Source organism: Galeopterus variegatus, unplaced genomic scaffold, assembly GCF_000696425.1.
Source record: "Galeopterus variegatus unplaced genomic scaffold, G_variegatus-3.0.2 Scaffold2503, whole genome shotgun sequence".
Classification (NCBI taxonomy): Eukaryota; Metazoa; Chordata; class Mammalia; order Dermoptera; family Cynocephalidae; genus Galeopterus; species Galeopterus variegatus.
The window spans coordinates 185,043-198,038 of NW_007728614.1; the positions used below are offsets into that span (position 1 = coordinate 185,043).

Consider the following 12,996-nt stretch of genomic DNA (forward strand, 5'->3'; position numbering starts at 1 on the left):
CAGAATATCATGAGTAAAAGGCCTGGTGTGCTCAAGGAAGCCAGAGTGGCTTCTTCCTATGTTTCTAATCCTAGGTCCCATATCCTCTATCATTTAGAGTCTAACATACCTTTTTATTGCATGCATTTTCTTCCATCTCTTTAACAGCTGCATGTGCTCCCAATCTGGTATAGTCAGCCTGGCCTACGTTAGTTTAGCCACTTAGAATTGTCTTTCTGATTTGTTTGTTGCCTTAGTTTATGATATCACTTTAGACTTTTAGGAAGAGTAAGTGAAGATAACATTTTGATAGATCATGTCTTAAAATGAATCAAATCTAGCTTTTCCTCTCCTTATTTTTAAACATTTTTTATGGAAAAAAAATTTGTAATTATCCATTTATGCAGTAGTAATTGTATGAAGAATCCGTTTGATACTGTATACAAATGTAATGTCTTATTGCATAAATTGGAACTTTAATTATACCTAACTCTTAGGTTAATAGTGTAATTTATCAGAAAGACCATTCATTTTAGAATTGTAAAACCCTGGTTCAAATCTCAGTTCTATCACAGATTAACCACTTGATATCGATCTAACTTCTTTTAGATCTTAAATTGGGGATAATACTAACTGATAAGATTATTGAAAGGATTAAATGACAGAATGTTATACAAAGCACATACATTGTCAATAAGTGTTGGTTGCTGTTGTGGCTGCTGTTATTGATAGTGTTTCTAATGGTAATTTTACTGTTTACTATTAGATTCTGAAATCTTAGTGTTAAGTAAGTTTTGCAGCTGCTCTCCAGCCAGGAGTGGTACAAAGTTGTAATAATAATAAGCTAGTTTTCTCTTAACTACTGAATGAAATCTCTAAAATGTTTGTGAGGCTTTTCACTACCAAGAACAGTTTGATAATACCCTTCCTATTTTTACTAAAGAATTGACTACCAGTGTTCACTGCAGGATACCCATAAAATCATATTAAAAGCATGGTATTCATTTCCTGTCTTGAAATCCATACTCCCTTCCTTCTCCCCAGGGCATTGTTTTACAGTTAGTTTGTATACTAACATAGGATGCATGGTCCTGTGAATTATAGTGTAGACTACCCGATTTTATTTTTTTTGGTGGCTAGCTGGTATAGGTGGACTACCCAGTTTTAATAAACACCCACAACTTCCGAAACACATGAAGTTTTCATGAAATTCTAAAATTGTATTTGAAGAGTTTTATTACATGTAGGTATTATTAGGTCACTGAAGTTTTAGATTTCTTATCTTAATTAGTTTGGTGAACTTCCATATTTTCCCAGAGACCCTAGACCCACCTCATGGGTCTCATTATCTAATAGGAAGTTAAATTGAGTTTAGGGTTGGGAAAGTCACATTATATATAGGAAATATTTATTGGAACATAAACTTTTATAGATTGTTGGTTCAAATGCTGGGTTGTTTTATAAGCCACGATGAGGTGCATTATTTATTCCTTTTGAATCTAGTATATAATTCTTGAATAATTTCATGATGTTAGCAATAGTAGTTACCATATATTAAATTCTACAATATAGATACTGTAGAAACTGAGGCTTAGAAAGGGTCAGTGACTTGTTGAAGTCACATAAGTTTATAGATAGGAATCCAGTTCTGTCTGATTCTAAACTCTTTTCTGTAAATAATAGCAAAACAAATAAAAGCATTTACCTGTTTTAAATAAAAATCTACAATAATATGAGTAACATAATAGAAATGTCAGTTTTATGGCATTTTTAATCTGGCTGGAAAATACTGTTCACAACTGGTATGATTCTCTTATACTCAAACCCCATCACTTGGCCTGTCTTCAGAGAAATAGTACAGATTTTGATAAAACCTTCTCCTAATCCACTAATCCTTCAGCCTAACATGGTAAATTGCTGAGAAATGATGGCAGGCAGTATGCTACCAATTCAAAGTGAGCTTTAAGTCTTATAGCCCCTCCCTTTTACCCTAAATGATGAGACAACAGAAGGCATGTAATTACAATAGCAGTTTCAAGCCATTTATCCTCTGTAATCTTACCGCTAAGAAAAGAACATCAAAACAAAATTTCCTTGACACCGAAAGCTTCTTATATGATTAAAAATGTACCACCTGTTTTATAAATAAAAGAACTGCCCTCCAAATGGAAACCGGATTATATAAAAGAGTGGTAATATGAATAGTATGAAGCAAACATGCTCCTCTCTCCTCATTTGATATTTTCTAAATATTTTGAACTTTTTGTTACAGTTTATGAATGTTCATTTGATTTAAGAATACATGTTTTGTAATATTTATTTAAAATAGTGTGGCATTAACTAGAATTTCATTCTTTTTATGAAGTATTTTTTTAAAAGAATACTATAACAAATATATGAAAATCTAGCTTAAGAAATGTCATTTTAGGCATTAACTATAAATTTTGCCTTTTATGTTTGGAATCCTTTTTTGATGATGTTTTTGATATTTTAACACCTAGAAATGCCTTTTATGAAAACTCATAAGCACAGAATAGGCAAATTCATGTTCTTCTGTTCATTTGGTGAGGTAAGCCTGTTTTTCAGAACTGAGCAATTGTTACTACTTTGTTTACTCATTTTCCAAATCACTTGAATCAGGATTAGCATGTGTGTTTCTGAATGCATAAATTAGGCAAATTCATGTTCTTCTGTTCATTTGGTGAGGTAAGCCTGTTTTTCAGAACTGAGCAATTGTTACTACTTGGTTTACTCATTTTCCAAATCACTTGAATCAGGATTAGCATGTGTGTTTCTGAATGCATAAATGTACACAACTGCTTCACAGCTGCTAAAGTCACAGCTGTTGAAGTCAGGTATTGCCTCAGTCATCTTTGTGTGCCATATGGTCAATACTTTGCATACTTTGGTAACCTAATAATACACACACACTTATATTTAATGAAATGTCACTAAATAAGATGATTATTATTTAATGTTCAACTCTATCAGGTAAGTTCTATTGTTGTTTGTATTTTATAGATGAGGAAACTGAGGCTCATTTGGATATTTATCCTCCATAGATTTTGTAAAGTTGAGTATTTTTTTGTTAGTTGATAAAGCCTTATAGTATTTCTAGAACTTAACAGTATGGACTATAAAGTACTCTTAACACAAGGTACTAATCATACAGTTCAACAACAATATTTGCTGAAATAGAGACAATACAGTGCTTATCCTATTAGTTTTTTATTATAGGCATGTTTTTGTAAAGAGGATACAAAAGAAACACAAGACAAGTCTATGGTTATATTTTGTAGTGGCTTGATTATAAGCTATGTTGAATTTTTGCTAGTGATGATATTCTACTGGTAGTTTAATTGTAGAATTTACAGATGAGAGTTTTAAGTTAGTGTCATCAACAGAGAAATCACTATGGTCTTGATATATGGCCTTAAACTTGGGCATGTCTCAAATTCCTTACATATAAAAAGAGATTGGACTATATCTAAAAGTTCCTTCTTGTTTTATATAGTTGAAGCTATGAAACAGGATTAAGCTCACAAAAAGAAAAGAGTAGCCAAGGACTGAGTTCTAGGTGGTAACAATGCTTATCTTTGAAATGGTCATGACAAAGATCTGACATGGAAAGCAAGAGGGAAAGTTTTGAAGATGTGGTTAATATTGAAGAGAAAAAAGCTCTAGGAAAGATCATAGCAAACCTTACAGAGCATTTTTACCTTAATGTTCTTGTGGGAGTCTAATAGTGGGGAGGTAAGAGATAATGTATGAAAAACCCTTGGCCCTGCATTTGTGCACTTGACAATATTAGTTTCTATCCCCTCTAATTCATTTCTTAGCAACATTAGAAGTATGCAATAGGTACTCCATAAATAATCATGAAATGACGATATAATACAGTAGCAATAATAGTTCTTAGTACCTGTACCGTACCAGTACTGTTGTACTTTATGTGTATTTTCACTTTAATCTGTGCTACAACTCTGTGAGGCAGATACTATTGTTATCTCTGCTTTACATATGAAGAAAGTGAAACACTAAATAATGCATATTTCTAAATAAGTAAACTTTCCTTTAGTATGCTTTGCTGATGAAGGAAGGGAAGTATGTTATATATTTTTATCCAAATGGTAACTGGTAATTTGGTATTTTACTTAGTAAATGCTTGTTAGTTTACTGACAATGCTGAATAATTGAAGCATTCAATTATTAGCTTTGAATGACTATCTTGCAATTCCATACTAGGGTACTTCAAAAAGTTCATGGAGAAATTGAATTAAAAGGTAATACGAATCTTTCCATGAACTTTTTGAAGACTCCTCTTATGTGAGGTATGTAAAGTAAAGCAGTGAGATTAATCAGCAGAATTTATGTGTAAGTACTAGTCCTCTTGACACTTACTTCAGTGATACTTCTACTGTGCTAACATTTTTTGCAGTATTTTAACTTGGAATTCACCTAGGAGACAGTTTACAAGCCATGCAAGAGAATTTAAGACTTCATAATTCATCACTGCTATTCTTAATTATTTACCCAAATCTGCACTGTCTATCTTAGTCACTCATCTTATTCTCAGGATTTGGCTGTTAATGAATTTTGGCTGTTTCCTACAATCAAGCCCAACTTCAAAAAGATGAGGATTTGCTATTATTTCTGATAGTGGAATCCAATGGAAGTAAAGAATTGAAAGAGCACTGCACTAAATGTTGACCTGTATTCTGGTCCAAGTTTCAGTTCTACTTGAAATAGTTGAGACCATTATTAATTATGTAATCTCTGAAGTTTCTTCCAGTTGTGAAAGTCCATGATTTTATAAGTCTAGGCTTTGAAAGTAGTATAGTAAAATTCAGTCCACAGTATTGAGTCTCTGAAAACGTTTGTTCTTATTTAAAAGTGATAAAAACATTCTTAATAAGTCTGTACTGAGCTACCTTAAAGAAAATGTTATTTCATATTTTAGTTATACATAAGTGGAATATATTATTGTATTTACCATTTTTAATTTTTTCACTAAAGATTAATATGTTTTGACTAATGGTCTATGGCTTGTTCTTATTTGGGGAACAACATTTGAAATTAAGAGCTATATATATATTATATATAGCTCTTAATTGATTAACTCCTTTGCTAAGATTTGTTTACAGATACTAATCACATAGATTTTTGCATGACGTTTGTTTATTAAAGTACTGCATTATTAGCAAACTTGCTTCAGTATCACCGATTAAAATGCAACTTGCTAAGATAACTCAAAAGCTGAAATTTTTATTTTGTGGTTCCAAGACACAATACAGAAATAAGGAATATTCTGACTAGAAGCCATCAAAACATCATTCTAGTGTATTTAATTTAAGAGGAATGCCCTACTTAGAGGCCAAAATAAAAATAATTGGTCAATATATGAAATTTTACAATGTTTTACCAAAATAAATTGAGAAAAGATATAACTGAGAGATGACTCTAGGCACATTCTAGACATTTGTTTATGCTGTAAACACATGTTCCAAGTGCTTATTCTAAATATTATAATTCCCCTCCCACCTTCTTGAAAAATATGGGGATTATTAGGATTAGGATATATTGAATTATAAAGCAACATATTTAGACTATACTTTTGGGAAATTAACTTTAGTAGTGAAATAATCCTGATTAAATTTCATAGAAGATCAAATGTGTACTTAATCTAACAACTGGTAAGAACCAATCTGACCCCAGAAGCAAATAGTGGGAAAATCTGAATTTTTTTTTTCTTAAATTACAGGAATATGTTTAGACAAAGAAATGGATTCTAAAAGTTCATGGCACTCAGCTAGAGTTAACATTTTAAAGTGCTGAAAGTTGTACAGTTGTAACCAACTTTATAACTCTGTAACTTTATAACTTATGATACTAATACACACAGTCTTTTGTGCCTATAGAACAGGACTAACAGCCTTAGAATATATTAAAATAAATTTTTTTAAAACTTTACACTTTTAATTTTTTTGGTGGCTGGCCAGCATGGGAATCCAATCCCGTGACGTTGGCATTATAAGTCTGCGGTCTAACCAACTGAACTATCCAACCAGCCGACTGAATAATTTTTAATCTTATATAATTCCCACTTCTTTCCCAGCTCTTCCATAGTTTCATAGTGAAGACAGGATGATAAGTCGATAGCTGTTCCATAGAAAGTGAAACCTATCTAGGGTTGTTGTAACTTGCAGACTGGAACTTAACATTTCCTTAGTAGGAGGTGCTGGAGAGAGATGACTGCACGGTGCTTAACACTTAGTTTGCTCTTAGTATGCTTTCACAAAGCCTTGGTGCTGCTCTTGACTCTACAACAGTTTATGTAGGAGTAGAAGGATGGAGAAATAGAGAAACATTTAAACAATGTCAGGGTGGGTTGTGAGAATAAGGGAGAAAAAAGGAATTTGCGTAAACAGTTTTGATTGTTGTTTCAGTTTTATGAAGGTGAGAAAATAAAATAAATAAAGCCAGTCTGTCTACACCAATATAAAATTTCCCTAGTTACCCATACCATTGGGGATGTAATATGAAACCACAAAGATGGCATAGATTGTCTTTTCTTGCTCTTTTTGAAAGCAGTCCTTTTCCATTTCTCATACTGTGTTCTCAAATAAAGCTGTTTAAAAATCAGAGATATAATTTCCAGGGTCCAAAAGGCACCCTTGAGGTGTGTGGATATACATTTGTTAGTGTACTTATCACAGACTATATAATAGTCTATCTTGTTTTGTTAGAAACATGATAGACTATTATATATGTATGTTACAATACATAGTCTATCATATTTATATCAGAATAATGGCCTGTATTGATACCTGGAAAGATGCATTAAAAATGGTAAGTAAAAAAGCCAAATTTTTACCCACCCACACTGACAATTACAAAAATAGAACTATATGGCACTTTACAACAAGAATTGTGTATCTCTATTAATGCATCTTTGAGAAGCTGACAAAGGGTAGACAGAATAAGAAGTAGAAAGTGACAGATGTCATCTGGAAAGTAAAGGAGGCCAATTGGATAAAATAGTACATTTTAAGGAGACTAGAATTAAAATATAAAATAACAAAAACAAGGGGAATTGAAGGACACTCTCAAAGATGGAAATCTATCCCACGTTAAATATTCCAGAATGCCTTCAGGAACAAAACTAAGTGCCCTAGAGATAGAAAATTTTCCAAATTGCTTTTTCCATAACTGTTTAGAAAAGTTAACAGGTGTTACATGTAAATAAAAGGGTAGTGAAGGAAATTTGAGAAATCCTAGGTTTCACAAAATTAAACAGATTCTTTTGTGTGGGACTCATCAATACCATTAATAAGCATATTCCAAGTGGGTAGGGATGGAGGCAGAATGTAGAATGCATTATCTCAGACTTAGTTGCCTGAGACCACAGAACTGTTTTTTTTTTTGTTTTTTTAGTTCTTGTTATGGGAAATGTTCTGCACCATACACTTTAGATAACATTGGAATGTTACTGGAGGTGTCCATGAGCAGGTATGAGAGGTACACATTGGCAAGGCTTTCTGTGGGGGGGTAAGTAGTTTGAGGAGGTAATAAGTTAGAATATCTCTTAGAGGAAATATTCCAGAGTGAGAAATGATTGGAATTCTTCTGGAACCATATATATTTTGCCTTTGAATAAAGATTCATGAAAATAACATCAGAAGTATGCTATATGAGGGAGAAGTCAAACTTGAGAATTTGTGTTTGATTTTAGTCTGTTAGAATACCAAATATAAAAATACTTCAAATGTTCATGGAGAGATTCATACTACTTTTTAACTCTATGTTTCCACAGACCTTTTGAAGTTCCCTCAACAGCATATATCCCCTGGCTGATATTAAGGAAGTGGCAGAAGACTTTATTTGTATTAAGTATAACCCAATGGAATTCTACACATTTTTCTCTCCTACTCCCTCTTTAGCCCCACTCACATCAAGGTTGCCAATAAACTGCATAGCGTGACCAGATCCATTGGACATTTTCTGTCCCCAGTTATTGGATCTCTTTGTGCCATCCAGTTCAGTTTTCTGTTACCTCCCCTGGAAACATTCTCTTCTATCGGCTTCTGTGACATTGCACTCACCTGGTTGTGGTCCTCCTCTCTGGCTGGTACTTTTCTGCTTTGTAGGTTCTTCTTCCTCTGTTGACTTCTGAATGTTTTACACTTGAGGGCTCAGTTTGGACCTTCTTTTCTTTTTCTACACATTCTTTGCAGGTGATGTCCTTTAGTCTTGTGACTGTCTGCATACCCTCTGCATGGTGATTACTCCTAAGTCTATCTTCTTCAGCCAAAAATTAACCATTATGTTCAAGCCACAGATATTTTACTGCTTCACACTTAAATGTTGTCTCACACATACATCAAGCTTAACGTGTCCAAAACCAACTTTTTGATAATCTCCTCTACTTCCCAACTCATTCTTTACTCACTCTTTCTGTGTTAATGATACCACCATACATCCAGAGTTTTCCTCTTTAATTGCTTATTTTTCTGCATCTCTCTGCCCAGCCACCATTGTCATTCAGGCCACCATAATCTCTAACTTGAAGTACTGCAGTTTTCTCTTCCCTCATACCCCAACTTTTGCACTCCCCATTAGTCTTTTTCTACACAGTAGCCAGTCATCCTTTCGAAATATAAATCTGATTATGACAGCCATTTTAAAGCCTTGTAATGGCTTTCTGCTATACACTAAATTTCAAATAAAATTCAAACTCCTTAATAAGGAATTTGGTCTTAAAGGGACTTTCACAGTTTGGACTTTTCCAGTCTTCCCTACCTCATCTTGTACAGTATATCCCCCTTGCTCACTATGATCCTATTTTCAGTCAAACATGCCTTCATACATGCTGTCACTTTTATCTGGAGCAACTTCCAGCTTATCCTATGCATGGCTGGCTCCTTCTCATTGTTTAGTCAGCTGTCATCTCCTTAATGCACCCATTCTCTCTGCTGGCTGTTATTTCAGAGTACTAGTCATAATTCATGTTTACTTATACTCTAAACTCTTGAAAGCAGAGACCATGTTTTATTCGGCAATATATAATCAGTGTATAGCATGAAGTAAAGTGCCCTATAAACCTTTTTGTTGAATGAAGTGAGAAAATGCCAGTGGCTGAATGAATTCTGAGCTAAGAAATCTTCAGATGTGAACAGTTTATTTTCCTTCATTATATCCCTTTATACTTTTTTTTATATTTATTGTAACTTCCTTTATTCTGAATATAGTTGGTGAGCTTAGAGTAGTCACATATTGGTTGTTTCACTCAACAAATATTGATTTAGCACAGGGTACATAGATGAATGATAAGTGATAAATAGTAATGATAATAGTAAATAATTGTAATACAGTGGAGTTGTTACCACAATTAAGGCTTGCACTAGGTTCACCAGAGCAGAATACAGAATGGTTATTTTCTAAGGAGTGGCTCTGAGGGCTGTAATATGGACTGGGTCTTGAAATTTAGCCATACTCACTAGGCTGTAAAGTGGGAGTGGGAGTGGCAGAAGGGCATACATACTGAGATACAGTATTGCAGTGGGAGAGAGATGTTAAGACAGAAATGTGTCTCTTGATACCCAAATCTGTTAGGTTCCTGAGTTTCTGATAACAAATATTAAGAGGCTGGATTAGCAAGATAGCTAAAAAAAAAGAAAGAAAAAAAAATCCGAATCTATTCTTTTCCTGAGTTTGCGTAGGGAGACTTTGGGTATGGCTATAATAAAGAATACCCATGGGAGACATCAAGGTCTGAAGCTAAAGATGTGGTAGAACAAAAATCCACACATCCTGTGCTATGCTAAGTAAGGGCTGGGACTTGAGAGAGCCATTGAAGATTTTAAGCAGGTAGTCACATCATTAATGTTTCAGAAAAATCATTCTGCTGACAATGTAAGGGAGCACTTTGAAGGATATGGGATTTGAGGCAGAGAGGAAAGTTTAGAGGCTAAGAAGTTGTTAGATGAGAGAGAATGAGGGAATGAAATGGACAACTGGCGGAGGGAGAGAAGGAAACAGATTCAAGAGATTTTAAAAACACAGTAAGTGTTTGGGAAGAGGGAAGATAATTTCCAGATTTCTACTGGTTTGAAGACCTGAGTAGATGAAGGTACATTTTAAGAGGAAAAATGAAGGAGCACATTTTAAGAAGATCTTTTTTGAAATTATTGAGTTTGATGTAATGGTTGTATACATAGTCTCACAAATAGGTAAGTATTAGAGATCTGAGTCTGGAATTTAGGAATAAGATCTGGGTTAAAGAGATTAGAGTTAGCCAAAAAGTGCTGGTGTACTTGGCAGTCAACATACAGGTAGTTAAGACCCAGGGGGAGCATGCAGAGGGAAAAACACAGCCAATGATAGAATCTTGGGGAATGTACATATTTAAGGGGATGTTAGTGAAAGAAAAGTTTCTACAGTCAGAGATGTAGGAAGACCACAGTGCTGACTTTTCAAAGAGAATGAAATACTCAGAGATGTCATATACCAGAGACCACCGTGTTAATGGAAAAGTAATGGTCCCTCATTTTAAGTTAATTTGTTTTCATGACTACAGACTGTACTTCCAACCCTAGCTAATTGTTTTGAAAATATTTGATCTGACTTGAAGGAAAGGGAAGGGATAAGAATGTGTGGTTGGATTCCCCACCGCTGGAAAATCAATTCAGTATACCAATGTGTTGGGAGGACAGTATATTTTCAGGTAAACTAATATACTATCTATATTATATACCATACAGTTAAATTGTAAAGTACTATATTTGATTTAATTTTATTACCTATCATATAGCTAGCTTAGTTATGGTTTAGATTTGTTTTTAAAGGTAGTATGCTTTCATTGTAATGTTTAATAGTATAGGTATTATAGTTAAAGGAAGATGTGTTATCCAGTGAAGGCAGATATCCTTGGTACAGTCTCAGTTTAATCTGGTTCTTAGCTTTGATCAGGCTATGGGGGATGCATTTATGCTAAGCCAACTCAAAGAACAAGCCAAGAAAACCAAAATGCTTACTAGAAAAATGAGTAAGCAGACAAGCTATTCATGCTTGTTGATTTCCATGGGAAAACTTTACAATAGAGTTGAAATATAAGCAAAAGGTTACTTGGTGATGGTGGGATCTGAGCAGTCAAAATTAGCTAATCTTATTTTGATGGTGGGGAAAAGAAAATTTGCTTGTCTGCTATATTCAGATTTATATTTTGGGTGTTATAAATAAAATTTAGCTGTCTGTGAAGGTTCTATGATGACTAGTCAGTGTGTAGGGTCCAAAAACAAATAAATCTGTCTGCATTCAAGAACCTAACCATCTAGTTGAGTGCATTCTCTAAGGCTAATGACAAAGAATTGACATTTTTTCCCTCTAGGGAACTGGTAGGAAGGATTTGTAATGCCATGTGTTAATACATATTAACATTCAGTAAAAATGGATTTTGAAATGCATTGGAATGGTAGAATAATTTTTCTTTGAACCCACAGGTTCTTCTGAAAAGAAAGTTGAACATTTGCCCATGAATCAAGAAAATAGCACTGCCAACCCTGTCAGGAACAGAAAAGCAAGCCCAGTATCTAAAGAGCAGCGGTCTGGAAAGAAAACCTCAGAGAATTCATCAGTACAGGGTCAAGTACAGAAGGGGAATGATGAATCTGAAAGTGATTTTGAATCAGATCCCCCTTCTCCTAAGAGTAGTGAAGAGGAAGAACAGGAGGATGAAGAAGTTCTTCAGGGAGAACAAGGAGATTTTAATGATGATGATACTGAACCAGAAAATCTGGGTCATAGGCCTCTCCTTATGGATTCTGAAGATGAGGAAGAAGAAGAGAAACATAGTTCTGATTCTGATTATGAGCAGGCTAAAGCAAAGTACAGTGAGGTAAGCCCTGTATACAGAGACGAATCTGGCAGTGGACCAACCCAAGATCCTAATACAACACTCCTCACCCCAATGCAATCACCCTCTGATGTTGGGGTGGAGACTCCCAAACAGGAGTTTGATGTATTTGGCGCTGTCCCCTTCTTCGCAGTGCATGCTCAACCTCAGCAAGGAGAGGATGAAAAGAACTTCTCTCAACAGAGGCTTCCTACTGTGGGACTACAGCAAGAGGAATTTGATGTATTCACAAAGGCGCCCTTTAGCAGGAAAGTGAATGTACAAGACTGCCGTGCGGTAGGACCTGATGCACATACTCTCCCTGATTGTCCCAAAGGTGTAGATATATTTGGCTCCACTCCATTTCAGCCCTTTCCCACATCAACAAATAAAAGTGAAAGTAACGACCTTTTTGGGCTTGTGCCCTTTGAGGAAATAACTGGGGGTGAGCAGCAAAAGGTCAAACAGCGCAGCTTACAGAAACTGTCCTCTCGCCAAAGGCGCACAAAGCAGGACATGTCCAAAAGTAATGGGAAGCGGCACCATGGCACGCCAACTAGCACAAAGAAGACTTTGAAGCCTACCTACCGCACTCCGGAGAGGGCTCGGAGGCACAAAAAAGTGGGCCGCCGAGACTCTCAAAGCAGCAATGAATTTTTAACCATCTCGGACTCCAAGGAGAACATCAGCGTTGCACTGACTGACGGGAAGGACAGGGGAAATGTTCTACAACCTGAGGAGAGTCTGTTGGACCCTTTTGGTGCCAAGCCCTTCCATCCTCCAGACCTGCCATGGCACCCTTCACATCAGGGCCTGAGCGACATCCGTGCTGATCATAATACTGTCCTACCTGGGCGGTCAAGACAGAATTCACTACATGGATCATTCCATAGTGCAGATGCATTGAGAATGGATGATTTTGGTGCTGTGCCCTTTACAGAACTTGTGGTGCAAAGTATCACTCCACATCAGTCCCAACAGTCCCAACCAGTCGAATTAGACCCATTTGGTGCTGCTCCATTTCCTTCTAAACAATAGATACTTCTGATGGAGTCTTGGCATTAACTCCTGTTTCAAAAAAGTATAAATAATTTTATGAATTTTAAAGAAAATTTATTTGTATAGCT

General features: G+C 35.2%; 1 protein-coding gene across 1 annotated transcript in view; it reads left to right on the forward strand.

Annotated features, from left to right (window-relative positions):
- Positions 1-12,976, forward strand: part of BMP2K (BMP2 inducible kinase) — a 135,412-nt gene extending 122,436 nt beyond the window's left edge. Inside the window, exon 16 of the mRNA XM_008582009.1 lies at positions 11,478-12,976. Within this exon, the coding sequence (XP_008580231.1) occupies positions 11,478-12,907 (1,430 nt within the window). The 3' untranslated portion in view covers positions 12,908-12,976. The remainder of the gene's footprint in view (positions 1-11,477) is intronic.
- Positions 12,977-12,996: the final 20 nt, after the last annotated feature.